The sequence below is a fragment of the Phycomyces blakesleeanus genome, assembly GCF_001638985.1.
Source record: "Phycomyces blakesleeanus NRRL 1555(-) unplaced genomic scaffold PHYBLscaffold_3, whole genome shotgun sequence".
Taxonomy (NCBI): domain Eukaryota; kingdom Fungi; phylum Mucoromycota; class Mucoromycetes; order Mucorales; family Phycomycetaceae; genus Phycomyces; species Phycomyces blakesleeanus.
In genome coordinates this window covers 2,710,150-2,733,544 of record NW_017265136.1, presented here as the reverse complement: position 1 = coordinate 2,733,544, position 23,395 = coordinate 2,710,150, and the positions used below count along the sequence as shown (strand labels likewise).

General features: G+C 34.6%; 4 protein-coding genes across 4 annotated transcripts; 2 read left to right on the top strand and 2 right to left on the bottom strand.

Annotated features, from left to right (window-relative positions):
• Nucleotides 1-198: 198 nt before the first annotated feature.
• On the top strand, nucleotides 199-1,613 carry PHYBLDRAFT_62281 (hypothetical protein; the record flags this gene model as incomplete). Its single annotated transcript, XM_018440945.1, has 2 exons — nucleotides 199-1,293; nucleotides 1,377-1,613. The coding sequence occupies 2 exons, from the start codon at nucleotides 199-201 to the stop codon at nucleotides 1,611-1,613; spliced, it is 1,332 nt and encodes a 443-aa protein (XP_018296990.1).
• Nucleotides 1,614-2,177: 564 nt separating this feature from the next.
• On the bottom strand, nucleotides 2,178-8,119 carry PHYBLDRAFT_164047 (hypothetical protein; the record flags this gene model as incomplete). Its single annotated transcript, XM_018434924.1, has 20 exons — nucleotides 2,178-2,351; nucleotides 2,472-2,543; nucleotides 2,626-2,937; nucleotides 3,034-3,303; nucleotides 3,420-3,487; nucleotides 3,565-4,020; nucleotides 4,123-4,357; nucleotides 4,443-4,537; nucleotides 4,649-4,870; nucleotides 4,992-5,292; nucleotides 5,373-5,527; nucleotides 5,612-5,822; nucleotides 5,916-6,194; nucleotides 6,290-6,393; nucleotides 6,447-6,492; nucleotides 6,558-6,692; nucleotides 7,063-7,113; nucleotides 7,940-7,953; nucleotides 8,010-8,011; nucleotides 8,094-8,119. 20 exons carry the CDS (start codon nucleotides 8,117-8,119, stop codon nucleotides 2,178-2,180), a joined length of 3,228 nt encoding a protein of 1,075 aa, XP_018296989.1.
• Nucleotides 8,120-9,823: 1,704 nt separating this feature from the next.
• Nucleotides 9,824-11,400, top strand: PHYBLDRAFT_62291 (hypothetical protein; the record flags this gene model as incomplete). The annotated part of the gene is made up of 5 exons (XM_018440947.1): nucleotides 9,824-9,826; nucleotides 9,970-10,037; nucleotides 10,317-10,434; nucleotides 10,702-10,847; nucleotides 11,304-11,400. 5 exons carry the CDS (start codon nucleotides 9,824-9,826, stop codon nucleotides 11,398-11,400), a joined length of 432 nt encoding a protein of 143 aa, XP_018296988.1.
• An 8,017-nt stretch (nucleotides 11,401-19,417) lies between these two features.
• Nucleotides 19,418-22,309, bottom strand: NDE3 (alternative NADP(H) dehydrogenase; the record flags this gene model as incomplete). The annotated part of the gene is made up of 10 exons (XM_018430504.1): nucleotides 19,418-19,998; nucleotides 20,075-20,683; nucleotides 20,802-20,946; nucleotides 21,056-21,190; nucleotides 21,267-21,298; nucleotides 21,358-21,424; nucleotides 21,514-21,574; nucleotides 21,742-21,785; nucleotides 21,884-22,046; nucleotides 22,125-22,309. The coding sequence occupies 10 exons, from the start codon at nucleotides 22,307-22,309 to the stop codon at nucleotides 19,418-19,420; spliced, it is 2,022 nt and encodes a 673-aa protein (XP_018296987.1).
• Nucleotides 22,310-23,395: the final 1,086 nt, after the last annotated feature.

Below are 23,395 nucleotides of genomic sequence, written 5' to 3'. Positions count from 1 at the left end.
TCTCTTTGCACGTCACACACGCACACCACTTTACAGACACACAACCATAAACTATTTCCTTTCAATTCACGATAACCATTAAAACAACCCCCCCTCTCTAATATATATACACACAAATTTTGTAGTTATTTTTTTAGTTTTAATTAAATAAAACAAAAAATATTAATATATATATATATATATTTGACTACAAAAGACATGAATTCCCTTCGCTCACAATTCGTTTCGACCACACGTCAACTCGTGCGATGCACGATTCCCAAAAGACCTACCATTCTTGCTCAAACACGTACCTTACGCACAAACATCAACACACTCTATCGAATTGAAAGAAAAGAGACTGGCCAGTACTCCAGCAACCCTTACACTGAATCCATGCGCCACATCAAATCCCAAGCCAAGTTTGTAGCCAAGATTACGGGATGCACTGTCGTTGCATTGGCAGCCTCGGCCGCTCTTGTTTGGCAGGCCTACCACCTCTACATCGAATGGTACCTCGAAAGTACCCCTACTGAATTGGGCTATCAGGCTCGAAACCTGCTCCATGGTGCCTACGTTCGTGAGAAAGTCTCGCCTGATTATGAAGTAGCTGCTGTTTATGTACGTGAAGTTTTGCGCTTGGCACTAGAGGTCGAAAAGCTAGAAGAGACCTCGCCATGTGTTATTGCACTCCGTCTCCGACTGGCTAATGATGAAGCCCATGCTGGAAATCTGCTGGATGCAATTGCGGAGTATAACCGTGCCTGGCATCTTCTTCTCGAGCAAAAGAAAGCAGAGGATGGAAAGGTGACCGAGGCTCGCGAGATGTTGTTGGCACAGACTGCCAAGCATATGGGAGATTTGTATCTACGCGTAGCAGATTATGCTTATGCAGAGGAATTCCTGGCCTGGACTCTTCATGTGGTCGGGAAGACCGAGAAGTCCCAAGAGACAAAGGAAATATGGGACCATCTGAAGGTGACGACCACATGTTCACTTGGAAGTGTGTATGCAGTCCAGGGTAATTTTGGATTAGCTCTACCCTTGTTCCTCCAAGCCCTCAAGGCTATTCCTGAATCAGAAAAAGAGAATACAAAGTGGATCTGTCTCAAGGCCATCTTGCAGAACCAATTGGCTGAAACGATGTTTGGTCTGGGAAAGTTGGATGATGCGATGGGTTGGGCACAGGCTTCGTTTGAATCTTGCTCGACTGGTTATTCTTTTGAGAACCCATCCGAGAATAATGAAAAAGACAGCAAGGATTGTAAGGAGTGCGGTGCTGTTGTCTCCAACAACCTTGGAAGCTTATTAGAGGTAATATATATGTACAAGTACAAATGTTTATCAACTGGTATACTCATCTGCTTTTTGTCTTTATTGTGATTTTCTTTATGTAGCTCAAGGGCCAGTTTGATCAAGCAGCAATTTATTATAAGCAAGCTATGGCATATGCATCTGCTTTGGAAGATAATGAGGGATATAAACAATACAGCGAGAATGAATTACGGGTAGAGAAAAAAGAATCAGAGGCACCTGTGACAACAGTAAAGGCAGTCATCGAAGCTAAAGAACCTGTTACTGAGCCAGTACAAGAAAACAAATCATCCTGGAGTAGTTGGTTGAAGAGAAAGTAAAGATGTAGACACATCTACACATCTACATATACAAAAATAGAGAAAAACAGAAAATAAAGGATACTCCATAGAATCGAATAATATATTAAAATTTTGTAAATATATACACATATACATATACACATATACACATATATGTATATATATTAAAGTAAAAGATCAAGGCATATTACATGCACATACAAAGAATGTGTATAACTTTGGTTTTGATAAATAGGAATCAATATTTGGCCATAGTGTTTTTTTTTCTGTCGTTGAATATTTTGTATGATACAAAGGGTGTGGTGTGGTGTGGTGGGGTGGGATGGGGTGGGGTGGGGTGGGGTTATTATTGGTTTTCTTTCAATAAATGGATATCTACACAGTAAGGAGGGGATTTGTATTGTCAATGTCTTGCTGTTTTTTTCTTTCTTTCTTTCTTATTGTCTTTGTGTGGGTGTGGAGTGGTTACTGTTTCTTTATTATTTCCTGGATTCTACGAGCTGTTGATTAAGCTCACTAAATAAACCAAAATCAATAAGCTTAGATAAACACGGGCTTGAAAACATTCTATTCTACTAGACTTTACTTTGCTCTACGGTGCCAATAGTCTCTTTCTGATAAGGCTCTGTCGAGACTTTCCTTTGAATCATCGTCTGTTGATGTTGCGGATGCTATTGTTGGTCTGGGTGTATTCGTAGGTTGCTGAGCGTTTGTTTCAAGCATAGCAAGTATGTTACCCAGCTTTGTGTTCAAGTGCTGCGTATACAAGATGTTGGTTTTTTTTTAATATATAAATATGTATAACCCTTCTTTGCCGAATAATTATAATTATAGTTATAACTATAATCATTATAGTAGATAATGCGAATGACTTACGTGGTACATTGCATACGTATCACCACGTAGCTCTTTGCAGATGTCTTGTAGAACATCTCCCTCCGTAGATGGCTTTGTTTCCATTTTATTATTAGTAATAATAATAAATTATCCTTTTTTCTGGCATGGTTATTACTATGGAATTGGGACTTACCACTCGAATTTGATCAGTTACACGTCTTGCCTGGAGTTCCATGGCGTTACATCTCTCAATTAGCTGACACAGTGATGCATTCATCTCTTTTGTGAGTTGATGAACAGCATCCTGTGACGAAATGACTTGTGGGGCAATAATTGTAGCAAGTGCAGGACGTTCATGTAAGAATTTACGTGTGATTCTGTCGTTACTATTGGTGCGTTTTCGAGCCAGGTATTTTTCGTGGACTTGACTTGCATAATCATCATTATCAACCGGATCAGAGAATAATGTGGAGCTATTTGTGAAATAGCTTGGCGTACGTATATCCTTTATAAAGAAATAAATAGAGTTATAAATATAATGATAATTTAGGATTTGGTTTGGTTTGTTTTGTTTTATTCTTAATTTAAATGTATTGCTTACCTTTGTGATTTCAAGATCTTCAAGACTAAGTGAACTACGGGTACTTTGGCTTGTTAAAGAGGAAAGGGTATTATAGCTAGAGTGCGCGTAGGAATTGTTGGTGTGTTGATTGGAGCTGACTGTGGATGTCGTGCTGCTGCGACTAGAAGGACGAGAATTAAGATCCTGAATGTCTGCGTCTCCCGGACTTTTTGCTTTTTCGTTTGTGGAATATGATAGAGGTGAATGTGTCTGGGGAAAATCGCTGCTATTTTCTAAAGGTTTCTTTTGCTGCGGAATCATATAATGTTTTTATATATATGTATATATTAATTAAATATATGATGATACAAGTTAAATCTTATTTCTTGTGTAAGAATAATAAGAATAATAATAATAATACTTACTACGGAATGACTATTTGCCCAATAATTTTCTGGCATTGATCGTCTTTTGAGTGAGAGATCTAGAATCACTATATTTACATATTTAGAATTGCAAATCATGAATTGTGAATTGAATTGAATTGAATTTGAATAGAAATAACTATACCTTTTGTATCTTTCTTATTAGGGCTAGCGCTTTCTTGCCGCTTTACAAGATCATAAGGTTGAAGATCAGACAAGCTAACATCACTCGTTGACCCGTTTGTCTTTTGAATGATCTGAGATTGGGGACGTGGTTTGATGAGAGGTGCACTGTCGACAGACAGACTTTTGGCGCGAGGTCGGATAATTGGACCGAAAGAATTACGTTTCTTGGGTGGGGCGACATTGTGGACCAATGGCGACGATAAGGATGAAGATAAACTCACTTGGCTGCGAGAAGGAGATGTTGATCGAGATCGACTACCAAATATTTTTGAGAGCGTGACACCACTGGTTGATCTAGAAAGGGAACGGGAGCGGGAGCGGGACCGAGATCGTTTTTCTAGCTCTTCTTCTGTCGTCTTGTCATGAACCATAGTAAATCCTGAAGCATGTCTCAATTTTCGCTCGCACATTATTACTAGTCATCAAAAGGGCAAAAGCAAAAAGAAATTAAGTAAATATAAATGATAATCAATAGTTTCTTTTTTCTATAAAGAAAATAATGTGACCTTTAACTCACCATTGTACCAAAACACAGACACAAACTCATTGTTCTCCTTATTTCCATTGTCAGATCCACTGGCTGCACGGTCAAGATCTCGTTCAGCTAGGTTTATCTTGCTGGAAAGAGACAAACGATACCCTTTGGTGTCAGACTGAACTAGACCAATTATCCATGGCGTGTTTACTTGGCTTATTAGAGACTCGATCTCTATGTCCGATCCTTCTTCCACATAAGCAATTGCAATATTATTCTACATAGTAATAGCAACAAGAATAATAATAAAAGGTTTAATTGTTTCCTAATCCAAAATAAACAAATCTAGATAATTCATTTACCCTGTATTTTGCAGTTTTGTAGCTATTAGGCGTATAGAAGCTACTATAGACATCTAGACCCTGCCAGGATCGACTAAATGTTTCATCAGTAGGTTCTAAACAAATAAATAAAGCGTGTAAATAAAGAAAGCATGTGAGAGAGAGAGAGCCAGCCAACCAGTCAGCCAGTTAGCTTTGAAGAATGAAAAAAAATGGAAATCAAATACCATAACGACGTGACAATGCTTGGGTCTTTTGAAACGAGGCTATAAATTCCTGGCATGTTTCAACGTAGGAGGCTTCAAGAGAAGTTCTGCTTTCCTTTGGTGGAATAGCAGCAAATAGGCGGGCACATTTTTGGAAATAGGCCGTGGAATCCGAACATTGCTGATCCTGTGGTTGTTGTTCCTGTGCTGAAGATACCCGTAATAAGAAGGAATCAGGTCGATCTACAGTAATATATAAGTTAATGAATCAGTAAATTAATAAATGTATGTATAGATAATTCTGTTTATGTTTATGTTTGACAGATCATTTGCGTGATACGTCAATTATTTATGTAATATTTACCTTGTATGCCTTCAAACAGCTCCACTTGTTCGACATCAGCCCAGCCTTTGAATCTTAGCATCTGATTAGGACGAATTCGCTCTAGTTTCTTTGGAATAAATGATCCTGAAGTCGATGATTTATCATCATTCATTCCACACACTTCCATACTCTTGGTTTGGTGGGAGTGTCGACTGGCAACCATAAGTTTGTCTGTAAATAGAAATAGAGTAACTGGCCGAATTGGCTTTAATGTCTCACGATGAATTTCTGTGGCATCCAGATGGGTAACAAGAGAGCGGCTTTGGTTAATTAAGGAGCACTTTTTTTTTTGGTAAGAATAAAGATTGAAAATTAGGGTTAATATATGTGAACAAATTGAAACCATCTTGTGCTTCTTACAGGACTATCTTTGATTGATGTATACAGATTATGGAGCATATTTGCCAGCTTTGTAAGATCGTCTTCTACCATCTTAGCAATTTCATCAAACTTTGCATGGGCTTTTGTAAGTCCAATCCAGTCAGGGTGCGTTTTGGGCGTGTACTTAATAATGACTTTATTTAATTAATAGATATATGTAAAATATCAGTCAAGTCAGTCAATCAATTTAATACAAAAATAACCAAATTTATATTTACCTCCAAGTTGTAGTGTGTAGCGACTAATGCGCTGAACTGGTTCCATGAGTAGAGCAGACAGTGTACCTTCTAATGCTTTTGCGCGTGGATCTTCTTTGGCTCTGACAATAAAGCTTCGAAATGCTTGATTTTCAGCATATTCCTTCTTTTGGAGTTCCTCGGATCCTCTCTTCCCGGAGAGGTATTTTCGATAACAGTCAAATGCGTTCATCTGATGGAATATTGGAGTAACATTACACAGTTATTATTATTTTTATATGCTTCATTTTCTCTTGTTTGCCGAGTTCGCCGATGTCATCCTTACGTTTCTTGCGCAAACATCGCCAAAGCAATCGTCAGAAGTACTGTTATTTAGCTGCTTTAATTCTGCCAAGAATACTTCGTTAACTTCCAATAGTTGATCACAGTTGATGAAGATGGTGGCATGTTTAAAAGAATTAAGAATCGGGTTTCTGCTATGGGCCTGTGCTCGCAAAGGAAGTGCGATTGAATTCACAAGTGCCCGTAGTTTCTGTACATAGTTCTCTTCAGTCGAAATAAAATGTTCAATCTCGTAGGCTCTCCTATCATCGTCTCTGACAAACTATTTTGTATGTATTAGTGTGGATGTGGGTGTTTGTACACACACAATTATATATATATATATGTATGTATATATAAAACGAGTTTGTTGCGTACGCTATCATGACGAACAGGGGATACTTCTTGTCTAGCTGCTCCAGGCTGTTTTTCACAAGGATCGCCAATGACATTGAGGAATCTACGCAACTTTAATTCCTGGCCTGCAATGGTGGTTAAGAATGAAGGTTAAGATTCATCTTTGAGATGAGCTTACTTTGGGTACGAGGTTTTTGGGGTACAATAACGTCAATATTCTGGCACTGTAATAAGTGTTTGTTTTTATTAGTATTCTATAAATTACTATTAAGAAAAAAGAATTACTTACTATTGGGAATTTTGTATTTTGAAGGATATTTTGCAGTTGGTCTTGGTCAAGCTCCGGTCTTTCGGGAAGCTGTGTATTTCTTTGTAATTTCCATGTGTTGCTGTACCCCAACTGGTTCAGGTGAGCTTCGACAACCTATAATAGACAGCTGTCAGAGCTGTGACACTTTTATATGTTTCGTAAATGATAGGACATATGGCTTGCCTTCAGACGTGGCATATATAAATAAATAAGAATAAAAGTAAAATTGAAATAGAAAGGTAAAAAAAAATGTGAAAAAGAAAGTAAAGATTTGAATATAAAGAAGCACAAAAGAAAAAGAAGAGAGAGAGAGAGAGAGAGAGAGAAAAGACGAAGAGAAAAAGCAAAAAAAAAGGTTCTCCTGCGTGTAATGTTATTTTTTTCCTTTTTTTCTTTCCTACTTTAAAGAGCTCTAGACTGTAGCTAAAGAGAATAGGTTTGCCGTAGTGTAACAAGCGGTGTATAACCAACTAAAACAATATACCCACTGAATTCCTTTCACTGTCTCAGTAACGAAAGCTTTTAAAATCTTTGGCTTAATATTTAAGCAAGTATATTCTTATTTATTTCAAAAAGCTTGATGCAATGTACCTGTGTCTACGTTGTGTGTGTGTTCTTGTTGTTGTTGTTGTTGTCATCAAAGGTACAATATTTGTTTATATAAACTCGGTAAACAAAGAGGCTCATCATCTAACTCAAATCATCTCTCTCGTATCAGATAAGCTACAAGGTCAAGTCAAAGGTCTTTTGACACAATATCAAACACGTTTTTATTTTTATGTTTTGCTACTGTAAATAGACTCGATTTTTATTAACTGAATGAACAATGAACGCACTATAGAATATGCAGTTCAAGGTAGTTTATTTGTATGCACGCAAGCATCTTTGGTCACAAAGACCACCTGCTTGAAAAACAAAACAAAAAAGAAACTCAATTCTTGACACCATATCAAATAAAATATACGGAGAGAAATTCCTGATATTCTCACTTATAACTGTGATTGTGATCGTAATAGTAAATGTTTGCCTAAAATATAAAACGCACTGTCCAGAGTATACAAGTTTTAAACTGCCGTGTTTCTTCCATTATTTAAAAAGCATGTAAATATATATCTCTAATCTCTTGCTCCACATCAAAGCAACTTCTTTTTCCAACTCATTAGTCCATGAGACTTCAAGTATGAAAATGTTGATAGATACATCTTTTGTGCCAATTCTCCTTTTACAAAGTGCAGTTTTTCTTCACTGTTTGGGTGACTGACTTTGCCTACAAAAAAATTGTATTACATCCTTTATGCCATTATTAATTTTCGTCTTCTCTTTTCCTCTTTCTTCCTTTCATAGCTTATAGCTTTTCTTACAATATTTTGCATATCTTTTTTGTAATTTACAAATAAAAAAAACACGTATTTTTCTATTAGGTGTACTCACCACTACATATATTAATATTTTATTTTAAAAAAATATTATTCAAAGTTTTTATTTACTGAACATTTTATGTATTCAAGTCATTACCACCCCTTCTCATTAGGTCCATTCATCTCTATCAATAAATCAGCATGGTAAGTCTTTTAATGTTCTGAATCTACCTTTTCCTATTACTCATCTGCGTGGAGAATTCTTTTCGTATATTTTAGTAGATATATAAGTTTGTAAACTTGGCCATCTAATCAGTCATGAACACTACAATCTAAATACTCTGTGCTTTTAATATATATAGTGCCAAGAAGTATCTATTTCAGTAGGTGCTTATATATAGAACAAAAAAAAAAGATTCTAGTATTCAATCTCTAGCTCAATTAATGATTTAATGATAATATCAAACAAGAGTTATCTAGTACAATATTTATATCAGAGAGAAACCCATAAAAGCAAAATATTCGTCTATATATATTTCTTCCTATCAAATAAACCAAAGAGTGAAAGATTATATAATAAAATTGATTTTTATAAAATACCAAATAAAAAGCCTGATTATAATTGTGGACCTGTTTCCCTATCTGTTTCCCCCAATTTCGAGATATCTAACCAATGGAAATTGAGTAAGATTTGGGCAACCTTTGATATAATTGGCTCACACAGAGTATCTATATTTGGACTGACCACCCCATTTAAGAAATGCTTACCAAATTTTAATGAGAATATGCACTGGACTTTTTTTATTTGAAAGCTGAATGAAAAATACTAGCTAATTTAAGCGGCGTATAAATGTATGTATTTCACCATGGTATAAGGCTTCTTTCCCATAATTTAATAAGTCTTTCAACTTAGTGAAATCACATAATTTTGCCGTGGTACATATGTTTCACCATGGTATAAGGCTTCTTTCCCATGATGAAAGGCTTCTTTCCCATAATTCAATAAATCTTCCAATTCAGTAAAACCACATAATTTTGCAGTGGTATATATGTTTCATCAGGATATCATTAAAATCTAGTTTGTACCTCACTCTGCTAAAGGCACTTACATAATGTATCCATATTTGTAGGGATGCATTTTTTCATATGAGGCACGACTAGTTTCTGATAAAGATATGTGTTGTATCTAGCATTTGATTAGTAAAATTGAGAAATAAATGCTTTTACTTTGTTCTATTTTTTGGTTTTTTTTTTCGATGATCAAGCCGTTTTTGACTGTGATAATATATTTAGTCTGGATAGTTCTATCGCTTACTTGATCTTAAAAAATCGATATATAAATACTTGGAGGATCTATCAGGACACCTTGATTATTATTATTATTATGGGCAGAAAATAGTATATTGTATATGTATACAACTGACCGCATTCCTTACTGTGTACATGTTTTATCAGTATACTACTTGTCTTATCTTAAAGAAATAATAAAAGCCAGCTTCCTATATGACTTCAAAAAAAATCAGAGATATACAAAGACTTTAAACATTTTTGTGCTCTATATCTAAATTATAGAAGAGATAAACATTCTGGATCCAAAGTTATAACAAGTCGAATATAGGCTAACAAATATATATTTCTTAAAATGTAGTCTATTTCTATTTGCGTGTATTGTTTATTGGGATCAATAAGATATAAAAGTGTGTCTCCTTTCACCTACAGAATATATTCAGCTACTCTTTCCTACACTTGATTTAATGTGTAAGAACAGCCGACCATTCTAGTGCTTTAAGCATTGTCGCTTTCTTTTTAATCAAACTTTATTCCAGCTCGATTATATGAAAACGTTGGATTGTTTGTCGAGTCCAATCATAAACGGAATATACCGAAATGGTCCAGGAAAACTTTGTATTCGACTTTAATAAGTCAATGTTTTACTTTTGGGAATAATGAATGGTAAGAGAAATAAAAGAAAATAGTTTATAAGCAGAATATAGCTATTATTCATTTATGTTGATGTAAGCATATGTTTAAAGAATAAGATACTGATGGCTACTGAGGTATTCGGAATTGTTATTAGCCTGGTATCTCAATATTGGGAAAAGTAGATACTTTGATAGTGTTATTTATTAAAGAGACCAAATAATATTGTTTATATCTGTTACTATTAAAATCCCTGTAATTAAAATCCCTGTTGTGTAATGGTTGGTTTACACTGTATGAGTGTATAATGTTCATGTGCCTGGTGTGTAGCAGTTCTGGAGATTATTAACTTTTCAGGTTTATTGGCAAGAAGAGACCAGTGTTTGGCTATGGCTTTTATTTCGCTCAAGTGTAGTATGTATACTAAAAGACCTACTAAAAATTGCACCATATTATACAGAAACTTCATTTTTACATTTATGTGGTTTAAATCAGCCGAAATAACAATGGGGGATCCGCACAGTATTAACAATATATCTCCCCACAAAAAGCAAATCCTTGAAAAGAATGATAGTATAGTAATTCCACTTGCCTGACCGACAATAATACTACTAGGATTCTAAATATTGGTTATTTTACCCATTTTTTTCCTTGCTAAATTATTACTATATCGAGTGCTGACTCTACTTATCTCTATTGCTAACGGCCTTTGAGCCTTTGGTAATGATCGACCACAAAAAAAAGAAAATAAAAAGCTCAATATATCTAGCCAGACTATATGTCTTCTTCTACTCTCTCATACACCTTTCCACTGGGTCACTGTAAAATCAACATCATTATATTAGTATATTAAGTCCACTCTTTATTTTGCTTTATTGGTCTGTCGTAGATTCATTAGCATGGAGTATAATCCAATAACTGAGCAAGTCATTTTCATTATTGTAAAATACGATACGGAACAAAGAAGCAACAATAATGAGATATCGTCAATGTATGTACACCTATTATCATTTTTTTTCTTAGCACTCAGACAATAACATCGTTACGTACCACATTGTGAATCTTGAGTCATCAAACTAAACTAGGTTTCTAAACTGGTCATCTACTCAATTAACATGAGTTTCGACCCCATTGTAACGGGCGTTGTTACCATCTTTCAGTCAAACTTAGTTTGAAAGCTGTAATGCCTGAGCATACCACCGGATGACTTAAAAAGAGAGAGAGAGAGAGAGAAAGTCTGTTACTGTTCGCTTTACAAATGATAATATTCTTTAATGCTAATCTCAGATGATTGTCGGATGTACATGGATTCTTTTGTACAATCTTCACATGTTATGCTTTTGGGCTACGGCCTCTCACAGACTTTTAGGGAGGTTTCTTTTTTATTTGGTTTTGTAATAATAATAGTAATAATAATGATAAAAAATAAGCAATATAAATATAATAGCGTCTCCAGCAGTCGCTTTTATTTCGACTTTTATCCTGTATTTAGACTTTTAGCTAAAAGTCATGTTCCCAGAATTCATTTTATTTTATCTAATTAGAAAAAAACAGGATGGAGTTAGAGATCATGTCATGCAACTTATAACTTTCGCCACGTATTCCCTAACTTACTTGTTTCTCAATAAAATAAAATATAAGGCCTATACTACTTGGTAATTGTGTACGGCACACAATTAACAGTAAGGAAAAGTCATATAAAACTTCATAGGCCAATGACCCCTTCCCCCGAGGGGAGGGGGGAGCAAAGCTCCTAATATATATAATAACACATTTTGGTTAAAATATATAAGAGTTGATTTTTTTTTACTATGATTATAACTAATTCTAACTCTAGCTATAACTCTTATTCTAACACTAGCTATGACTCTTATTCTAACACTAGCTATGACTCTAATTCTAACACTAGCTATGACTCTAATTCTAACACTAGCTATGACTCTAATTCTAACACTAGCTATGACTCTAATTCTAACACTAGCTATGACTCTGATCCGGATTTTGCTAGTAAAGTTAGTTGTTAGTAATGTTAGTTGTTCAAAAAGTTAATTGTTTGTAGTTAGTTGTGAGTAAGGTTAGTTCCCGTTGCTTGTTAGTTCCCGTTGCTTGTTAGTGTCTGTTGCTTGTTAGTATGTTAGTCTGTTAGTCTGCTGCTTCTTGTTGCTTCCTGTTGTTACAAAAAGTTTTTTTGTTAGTTGCTTCTTCCGGGGTACCCGGAGATTACTCTTCTTGTTACCATCAGAAGAGTAATCCCCGGACTGCAGATGCTGTGATTACACCGGCAACTGTCAGCCATTTTCTAGTTCCATTTCCAACCTCTTCAGGTTCTGTGGGTGGATGTGGCTGTGGCTGTGGTTGTGGTTGTGGGTGTGGGTGTGGGTGTGGGTGTGGGTGTGGGTGTGGGTGTGGGTGTGGGTGTGGGTGTGGGTGTGGGTGTGGCTGTGGCTGTGGGTGTGGCTGTGTTATTTCAGCTTCGCACTCGTCATCGGCGTCGTAGTCGGCATCTTCTTCTGCTTCGTCGAGAAGTTCTTCTTCTGCATCAAAGAACTCCTCGCTTTCTTCTTCTTCTTCTTCTTCTTCTTCTTTGACTACTTCTTCTTCTTCTTCTTCTTCTTCTTCTTTTACCACTACTTCTTCTTCTTCTTCTTCTTCTTTTACCACTACTTCTTCTTCTTCTTCTTCTTCTTTGACTACTACTTCTTCTTCTTCATCTTCTTCTTCTTCTTCTTCTTCTTCTTCTTCTTCTTCTTTTACTACTACTTCATCTTCTTCTTCTTCATCATCTTCTTCATCTTCTTCTTCATCATCCTCATCTCCTTCTTCATCATCCTCATCTTCTTCTTCTTCTTCTTCTTCATCTTCTTCATCATCTTCTTCATCATCATCTTCTTCATCATCTTCTTCATCATCTTCTTCTTCTTCATCTCCTGCTTCTTCTTCTCTTCTTCTTTCTTCGTATCTTCTGTCTATCTCTCTTCTTCTTTCTTCTTCTCTTCTTCTTTCTTCGTCTCTTCTTTCTGCCTCTCTTCTTCTTCTTATTTCTTCTCTTCTTCTTATTGCTTCTTCATTGCTTCTTCTTTCTTCTCTTCTTCTTCTTTCTGCTTCTCTTGCGTCAATATCTCTTCTTCTTATTTCTGCTTCTTCTATTCTCCTTTTCTTTTGCTTGATAAAATGAGCTGTAGCTTTGTGCTCCAGCTCATTTTCTTTCTCCAATCGTCGCTTAAGCCCCTTGGGCAGGTCTGGTGCTATAGGTATATTATTGATTAATATTATATTGTTTATTTACTATTATATAGATACATGACTTACCAATAATTTTCACTTTTTTGATCTTTCGATCAAAAACTTTGACTAGATTAGTTTTGGCTAATCTAACTAGAATTGTATGTCTCAACAGCTTTGGGACATGCTTGTGAATGGCCTTTGGGCCAAACACAAACAAGCCGTTGAAGGACAATTTTTTGCTGCTTATGCTGCTGATGCTGCTGCTGGTGTTGCTGTACATTGGAGTAAACTAATGAAAAAGCGCAAAGAAGAAAAATAATACCGTGAGAGTGTTTCTTTTTTTTTAAATGCGTTATAATCTTTGGGCCACACATTTTGAGACGCGTTCTTTTTTTAAGGCGCAAGTTATAGCCTTTGGGCCACACATTTTGTAACGCCATCCTTTTTTTTTAATTTTGACATGAGCCAATCATTTGCAATTTTGAATACACGTGTCTGCAACAGAGTACTTGAGTGGGGGAAAGTGACTAATAAAACTTTGCTATTAGGAAGAGCTTTTGAGCTGTGTAGTGTCTAGAGTCGGATTACTGACCTCTCCTACTGCCAACTATTTACTTTTTTTTTTCTCCCTCCTTCTACACATTTCAATCTCCTAATGTCGTTGCTTTTCTCTTCCAAATGGCGGTGGTCACAAAATACACCCGCCGTCTCAAGTTCCCAAAATCAAGATATAAAACAAAGAATCATGATTAACCCCCTTGAGTAATTTTATTCAGGTTCAAGGTACATACACAGAAACAGTTTGTGCAAACTCATTCCATTCGAGCAAACCAATTAAGGGTTTTAAATTTTGATATATATAAAGTATATAGCTAAGACTCACTAACTGTCTAAAAATAATATATATATATATCATTTCTCAAAAGCACCACTGATACTTTCCTTCTTCTTCTTTTTTTGTCGGTATTATTTCTTGATTGAGTCGCCGGTATTTACTGGACGGCTATTTAAAATACATTATGCAGTTTGTGATATACATACCCCAAGGTATTCGTGATTGTTTATGGACTAGTATCTCAATAACGGGAAGAGTAGATACTGTGAGAGTGTTATTTATTAAAGAGACCAAATAATATTGTTTATATCTATTAATATTAAAATCTCTTTGATTCAAATCTCTGCTGTGTAATGGTTGGTTTACACTGTATGAGTGTGTAGTGTACGTGTGCCTAGTGTGTAACAGCTCCTGAGATTGTTAACCTGCCAGGTTAGTTAGCAAGAAAGAACCAGTGTTTGATTGTGGAGACTGTTCTTCACTCAATTGTGGTGTGTATACCACAATAGCTATTTGATTTGAACCAAAATTTTCGTTCTTGCTTTAATATCAAATTTTTATAGGAATAAGATATTTAAATAAACTTAGACAAATAGTTTTTTTCTTTCTTAGAATAGTATGACTATTGCTTCTTAAACTGTCTGAATGGGGGCAGCCGGTCTACCTCGTAATTAATATGAAAAGATTAGTGTATTATCTTGTAAAAATAAAATAAATCATTTGAATTAGCTATGGAAACATAATACGATGAAACATTTTTTTACATTTTTTTTTAAAAAAAAAAGAAATTCTTAATAATCATGATAAAGAAGATCTAAAGCAAGATGTATATATTGACTTTTATAATGGCTCATGTTGTGTGATTAATACAACACTATTCTTTGTGTCATTTGTTTTCTAGTCATAAAATTCTCGATTATATATGGGTCTTGTTTTATTTTTGCTATTAGACCTCTCCATATATGGTGTTTTTCTTTAGATGAATTCTTACATTTCCAATTGTAATTATCCTGTTTTATAATTCTTTTAACTGGTGCCTGCAAAATCTGGTTATATGTATTGTGCAGCTCTCATTTTACTCGGCTTTGATATTTTGCATATTACTGTATACTTTTTTTTGAGTTTATTAGTTGTCTCCTCTATGACCGCTCAAATCAAATACATGAATAGTTTCTTTTCAAATGGCCTATTTGGAAAATCTGAACAATGCTCCTAATTTTTCCAGGTACCCGATCTTATAGTCAGTAAATCTTTCATTTGTTGTATTTAATATACACTCTGAATTACTTGGAATTGTTTTAGGGTTAGTATCCAAATATTAAGAAAAAGTAAGTCTTACGAGAATTTTATTTATTAAAGAGAGTCAAATATGACTGTATATATATTACTATTCAAGTTCTTGCTGTGTAATTGAGGTATTCGGGATTGTTTATGGGTTAGTATCTCAATAATGGGAAAAGGAGATACTGTGAGAGTGTTATTTATTAAAGAGACAAAATAATATTGTTTTTATATCTGCTACTATTCAAATCCCTGTAATTCAAATCCCTGTTGTGTAATGGTTGGTTTACACTGTATGAGTGTGTAGTGTACGTGTGCCTGGTGTGTAACAGTTCCGGAGATTGTTAACTTGCCAGGTTCATTAGCAAGAAGGAACCAGAGTTTGGTTGTGGAGTCTGTTTCACTAAATTGTGTCGTGTAAAGCATAGAGGTCGTTCGGAACCACTTGGAAAAGGTCTCTTTCTGTCTTCTGATCAACCTTTCTAGATCTCCTGAGCTCTTTCTTGGGTATGGATAGCTTGCTTCATGCACTCTCATAATGATATACTTGACACTGGACAAAGTTCATGCCAACTACCGATTCAATATAGGTCGCTCCTAAATCTGCTAAATGCTTGTACAAGATGCAATTCTGTTTGTAGAAATCACATCTCTTACATGAACCGTGAGTTTTTTCTGATAAAGATGTGTCTTTCTTGTTTGGATTTGATTAATAGCATGAGAAATAAAACAATGTTTTTACTTTTTTTTGCAGGTATATTCTGTACTTTTATTAAAGTAAATAGGAGAGTAAATGTCTTTTATATATATATATATATGATATATACTCAAAGCATTGTTTTATTTCTCTGGGCTATAGTGTTGCTTATAGAAACTTATAATATTTGACAATTTCTACTATCCCAAAATTTGATATTTAGTAATTACATCAATAAAAATAAAAAATAAAAAATTAGGTCAGTGTTAGCACCACAGTTTCTTTAAGCAATAGTTAAGAAAGATAATAAGTTTTTACTTCTTTACAGAATACTTAACAGCTGATATTATGCGCGCAAATATGTACATCCCAAAGTCTAGCTATATTATAGATCAGTTCTTTCCTCAAGCCGAAGATTGATCTTTTAGGTTCAAAATCTTCATCCATATTTTCTTCGGCTTTGCGGCTTTGTATTCGGCATTTAAATGGTGCCGGATCGGAGTATCGTGTGCGCCATGAATTTTGAGGCACTTTTTTGGGGGGTGAAGCATAATTTCAATCTTTGGTTAAAATATATATATATATATATATATATATATATATATATATATGAACATGAGTGTAAAGGATACTCGGGTTAATAGTAATAATAAATGGTTGGATGGAAGTAAGTCAGGAACAAGTCGAAAGTGTCTAAAGTTTAATGATGACAAATATGTGATAAATATTGTTGGTGGTTTGTAAATGTTTGTCCTAAAGTTTAGTAAGTATGAATAAGAAAGATTGTCTAGAACTCAAATGATAGAATCTCAAATGTACAATTAATAATATGATATATATACATATAAATATATAAAAGTTTGTACCTCATTTTTGTCAAGATTGTAGGGTGTATCAAAATCGCATGTTTATTTTATTTTTTTTCATTGCGAGTCAATTAGAAGCCAAGCGTTTCCGAAGAAATGACTACAAAACTTTAAAATAAAATAAAATAAAAGCAAAAGTATATTAAGCTTTCCAAAGAGGAGAAAAATTCTTTATCCTTGTATTCCGACTTGTTAAGTGTAAATATATATACACATACCTATATACCTAATACATCTTTTACTTTGTGGGTCATTACGAAATAGGCAATATCCAACTGGCGTATATAAAAGATGGTTCTTGAGGCAATTTTACTGCTTTGTTGTTGCGCAATAAAATATATGTATATTTAGGTATATACTTTATGGTTATATAATAGAAAAAAAACTTCTACCTTGACCGAGGGTAACGGAAGAATAGATATATAGGGGGATGGGAGACGGGAAAACAAATATGGGACAGGTCATTAAGAAATCTCGGTCAAAAGATGTCAAAGGGATCGCGGAATCCAGGTCACAACTATACTAATTAGGAACCTTATTCCCCGGAGAGAATAATAAAAAAGTGCTACAAGCGTTCCGAAACAATCACAATAATCTGGTATGTGATCCAAATAAATAGAAACCAAGATAACATAACACCATTAAGTAAAATGATCAATTTATATACATATATGACGAGTCTCTATTTTCTATATAATCACAATCATAATCACTACAGCATCTTATTGGTTTCTTTTCTTTGTTTTTTTTTTGCACGGTTGAATATTCTCCGGAAAATCAATTATTATCTATCTATATATTTTTCCTGCTTCTGACAAATGTAACACTTTTGACTGTATGTCGCATAAATGAAGTTGCGATCGATGGGTTATGAGCCAAAGAAAAAGAAAAAGAAAACAATCAAACCTTCTTTTTATCTTTTATATTAAAATGACTAAGCGTTCCAGATAACTGGACCATGCACTGAAACATATCAAATAGTAACAACTCAATAACTAAAAAGAAAAAAAAAGAAAGAAATTGAAAGAAAGTGACACAACTTGACGATGTATTTACGTATGTTATAGGTGTTTGTGTGTGTAATGTGCAATAGGTGCAGGAGAATCGCCATTTTAGGTCAAATGGGGATTTCTTAACATAATTTATATTATTATTTTTTTAAAATGCTAGAAATATTTGTATATGCTTTTTTTTTTGTTACAATTTTTTTTGTTACAATTTTTTTGTGATTTTTCACAAAATATTATTACTACTAATTTATAATTGTATTTGTAAGGTTGAATGTACAATTATATATATATAACAAGTAAAGGTAGACGGTGTTCGTAAATGGTATTGTGACAAGTAGGGCTGAAATTGATATAATCACATCAAAAAAAAATCATAGAAAGAAAAAGAATCCTATAGATAAAATCAGTTTGATAATTTATTTTTTTTTTTGTTTCATGATAAATATCCAAATATTTCTGTGATTCAATCATAAGAATCATACAAAGATTGTAAACTAATTAAGACAAAGACAAAAGTCCATTATGTCATTACTGCTGTTATTATATATATATATATATAATTCTCCTTTACCCCTGACGAGGAAGTAAGAAGATTTATGAAGGCCGATAAACGTAAAATAAGAGAAAAAAATAAATCATAATTGTGGTTCAACCGCTGCTGAATTTAAATCGCAAAAATTAAACTAAATTAATATAAAATGGAAAATGATAGGACACTGTAGGAATTTAAGGCGGAGTAAATACATTTAAAGTAATGAATTAACTCAACTCATTTCAGCACAACCCAACCCAACCTACTCAACACAATACCCAACTCAATTAAACTCATTTCAATTCGATTCAAGCAACAACAATAATGATTTTTTTCTTTTCTTTTCTTTTCTTTGGGTTCATAAACATTTTATAATATATACATATACATATACATACATAAATATATATAGATATATAAAGAAGAGTAGTACATGTGGAAGAAAGAAAGGGAACGGAAGGGGGGGGGGGGGAGAAAAGAGTTGCGTGATATAAGATATATTGGCAAATTATCAAACGTGTAAAGAAAGAATAGACCAAGGATTTTGTTGAAGAAAAAAATACCATGGTGATTCTTTTTGCATGTAGTTGAGAGTTACTATAATAAATATATATATACATAATTTTTACACTACCAGAATTAATTACTACTATGATAAATAAATATATAGATAGATAGATAGGTAGGTAGGTAGGTAGATAAGTAGAGAGGTAAAAGTAGATATAGAAAGGGTGACAAAGAGATATTACAGCGAGATCGTGAATTAATATCTACAATAAATGACTGATATCCTTTTCTTTTTTGTTTCTTTCCCTTGGTTCCTTTGGAATTTTGATATAATTTGTATGGGGCCTTGATTCCTTTTCTTTTCTTTTCCTTTTTTTTTGGGTTTGATTTGGGTTCTCTATTACTATTTGTTCTTTCGGTGAAAGTCTATTGGAAGATGTGTGTGTGTGTGTGTGTGTATTTTGTTGTTGTTTCTGCTGCTGCTGCTGCTGCTGCTGTTGTTGTTGTTTTTGGTAGTGGAGGATGATTGATGAAGAAAATGAGGAGCGATGAGAAAGATGAAAAGGCGGAATAGAGAAAGGACTAATGAGGTATTTTGTTGTTGGTGCTTAGCATATATATTGAAGTTTCTTTTCAAGAAGAGAAGAACCCGAGATGGATGAGCGAGTAGATTTTGTTGAAGACTTTGCTGAAGATTTTCCTGATCTTGAAATAGCAGCAGTGGCGGCAGCAGTAGCAGCAGCAGCGACGTTTGCCATTGCAAAACAGTCAACAGCCTTGCTCTTGTTTGCTTCCGAAATATAACTGGTGTCATCACCATATACAGAGTTCACCGTAGACTCGCTAAAGTCTTCAAAGGTCATATCAAGATCAAACAGGTTGTTGGCACAGAGGTAGGTCCTCAGACTGTCCGAGTCATCACTACCGCGGGTAGACAGAACATCGATTCCAGAAAGATTGGCAACTGTGACACGCGAAGATGATTGAGAGAGGCTGCCGTGTGGGGAGTCGGTGCGATGTCTCTGGTGAGAAGTGAGGTCGAGTTTCTTGGGTTTTTTGCCGATTGCTAGAGACGATGCTGCTGCCTCGCCTTGGACAATTCGAAGGAACTGCTGTTCATCAAAACTCTTGAGTGCTGCCCAGGTAGGATTCAGGAATGCAAATGTACGCTTGATAGAGCTCATTTGTTCTATATTATATTATATAATATTTTATTTTATTATTAGAAAAAGAAAGAAAGTATAAATGTATATCAAGAAACTTACGTCTACCGATACCACCATTGGCACCAATACCATGAAGAGGTTTGAGAGGAGCGGGAGCAGTACCTTTGGCGCCCTGGCGCAAAGGTGCCTTCCCCTTTTCGATACGACAGATGTTTCGGGCAATGCAGACACCAGCCAGGGTGGCAGCAAAACCGGTTTTTTCTTCATCAACATTGGTGACATCTCCACCTGCAAAGATGTGTTGGTACTTCCAGTGATCCAGCTGTAAAGTAGGTTTGACACGGATGCGGTCCCAGAGATCTACACAGGACTCAAAGCCGACGTCGCCTGCGCCCTGGAGCAAACCACTGCTTGGGATGGTGCCGGTCGCCAGATAGACCTTGTCGTAGTTGCGATAAACGTGGCCGCTGGATCCAAGATATGTGTTTTGTTCTCCGGTGTCAAAATCGACGATCTTCTCTCCGCAGATAACCTCGACACCAAGGCGGGTCAGGTAGTCAAATGCTCGTTCCCGACGCTTTGAGGAACTGCGACGCACAAGATCATCATGAGATTCTACTAGGGTCACACGCTTCTTTCTTCTGTAAGGAGGTGGGAAGTCATGCAGAGAGATCTCGCTTGCCAATTCACAGCCGACAAGTCCGCCTCCTGAAATTGCCAAAAAAAGAAGAAGAAGAAGAAGAAGAAGTGTTAGTATTTGTGCATAAAGCTCAGAAAGAAAGATATAAAAAAAAAAGAAATGTTACATTGTAGTACGTTACGTTACCAATAATTAGAACACTGTTGGCCTTTTTGAGATCATTGTGTTCATTGACCAATTCTGACATGCGGTAGAGTGCAGAGATATCAAACGATTTTAGCTTTGATCTGTATGTACTTCCAGTTGCAATTACGAGGTAGTCAAAGTGAATCTATATGTAATGTATTTTAAAAAGCTCTTAAGTACATGTTTATTCAAAATAAAGCAATAAAAGCTGTTGCTGTTGTTGTTATTTTATTTTATTTTATTTTTGGTCTTACCAGTTCATCATTCACGCGGACAGCAGTAGCATCTTGTTCTATTCTTTCTGCGCACCCAATAACCACTCTGCCGTTTTTAACATAAGCATTGTGTCTGACTCGAAGTGATGACGTATCTTCAGGGCGAACAAGCATCTAATAAAGAGCATATATGTATTAGCATCTTGCAAAATAAATGATTTTAAATATAAATATATATATAATATCTTACCTTGATCATACCAGGGCTGTATTCGAATGAATCTAAAAGGCAGGTTGTTAATGTGATAATACCAAATATGGAAGGCCTCTATATGTATTACCTTTGGTATCTATCAAAGTCACGTGGAAACGTGGCATAGGGTCCAAGATGGAGGCAACCGTGAAACCCTACGAAACCCAGATAAACAGCATCAGTTTTCCACGTGCTCCGCCGTCGTGAATATCATATATTGGGGGTAGAAAAAAAAATACTTTACCGTAAATCCACCGCCAATAATAGCAACTTTTTTCTGAGAACGAGTTGCTAATGAAGAAGTGCTATTTTAAAAAAATCACATATATATTATTAGTATGATTATTACTTTGTTTCTTTAATATATAGTTTTGAATTGAATTGGATTAAATTTGAATTGAATTTGAATTGAATTAAAATTAGACTAAGCCAAGTTAAAGTAAAGTAAAAGTAAAAGTAAAGTAGTACTTACACAGGGTGGATATGGATCTTGTCAAAATCAATTACCATTTTTTCCTAAAAGAAAAAGAATAATGAAAATGTTAATATAAATAATATATATATATATATATATATATTTGGGTATTGTATTATTCTCTTGGTGGCTTACTCACCAAACTTTCTCTAACGTCTCGTTCTGCTTCACTAAAGATGTCAAGGGCCTTCTCTTTTGTGAGAATTGCCCATCGCATTGCTTCAATTGCACTTCCGATTGCTTTTGCGTCCTTGATATCTAATTCCAATGGTGAACCAAGAGCAATAAAGGTCCGCCAGATTCTAATAAATTGACCATGTTAACCAAAAGAGAAAATGCATATGCACCCCATTTTATGTAAAGAAAGAAAAATGTTCTACCTGTGAACAATGGATTCTACATTTGAAAGGTGCTGTTCGTGACGTAGTTGTGATAATGCTTCGATAAAGAGCAGGTTTTCATGAGCTTCCATACGTTGTAAATAGACTTCAAACGAAGCAAGTAAATTTGGTGTAGATAGGATTTGTTGAAGTCTCGTTCGTTGACATTCTGCAGGAGATTTCATTGTTTCGTTTTTAAGAAGTTTCAAGAGAGAGAAAGAGAAAGAGAGAGAGAGAGAGAATTCTTATTTTTTTATTTAAAAAAAAAACAAGAAAAACAAAGGACGGTTTAAAGGTTGAACGGTAAAGTTTTGGTTGTTTGGCTGTTTGGTGATTATTGAATTGTGGTATTTTTGTTGGTATTTTTTTTTGGGATATTCGTCTGATAGAAAGGCTATCTATGTTTTTTGGGATAAGAGATTTCACAGGGTCCTTATATACAATTTTTTTTTGTCATTTTTTTTTCTTTTCTTTTTTAATTTTTGTGATATATGAGTATTTTTCTCAGTTTCGAGCTACTACAAAATCCAACACCGCTTATGGTTGGGAAGGAATAGTGGCGGGGAACACTGCTTATAATTGTATTGTATTGTATTTTATATTCTATATATATATTTTATATTTTACCATAAAAAAATCAAAATCAAAATCAAAATCAAAATCAAAATTAAAGCTAAAATGATAATAGCAGTAGCAGTAACAGTAACAGTATCAGAATCAGTATCAGAATTAGTAGTAATAAGCATTAATAAATACATATTTGTATTTGTATATTTAATGTAATGTAATGTAATTTGTTATGTAAAAAAAAATATAAAAAAAAACAACAATAATGTTTTATATGAATTCAAACGTCAGAATCCTCGGAAATTTTGTAACTATTAATATTTTATTTTTTTTCTTATAAAAATTTATACTGATATTTATAATTGTAATTGTATTTTGTGTGTTTGTGTATGCAGTGAGGTCCAAGCACCAAAGAGGTCCACTGAGTTGGATATTATCTTTTGGCTGTGAACCCCCTTTCTTGGGTATGGGATGATTTTAGGGAAGCCAATCACGGGCTGGGCTCATGCCCCCCGCTTTCTCCTACGGTGATATCCCGAATAGTCTAAGCACTCCTCTCAAATTTGGGGGTTGAAGAAGTCAAATAGATGTACACACGTATTTTATATATATATATATATATTCCAAATGTAGAGTTGTACGGTAAATTATTATTATTATTATTATTACATATAAAATATAAAATATAAAAAAAAGAGACCATA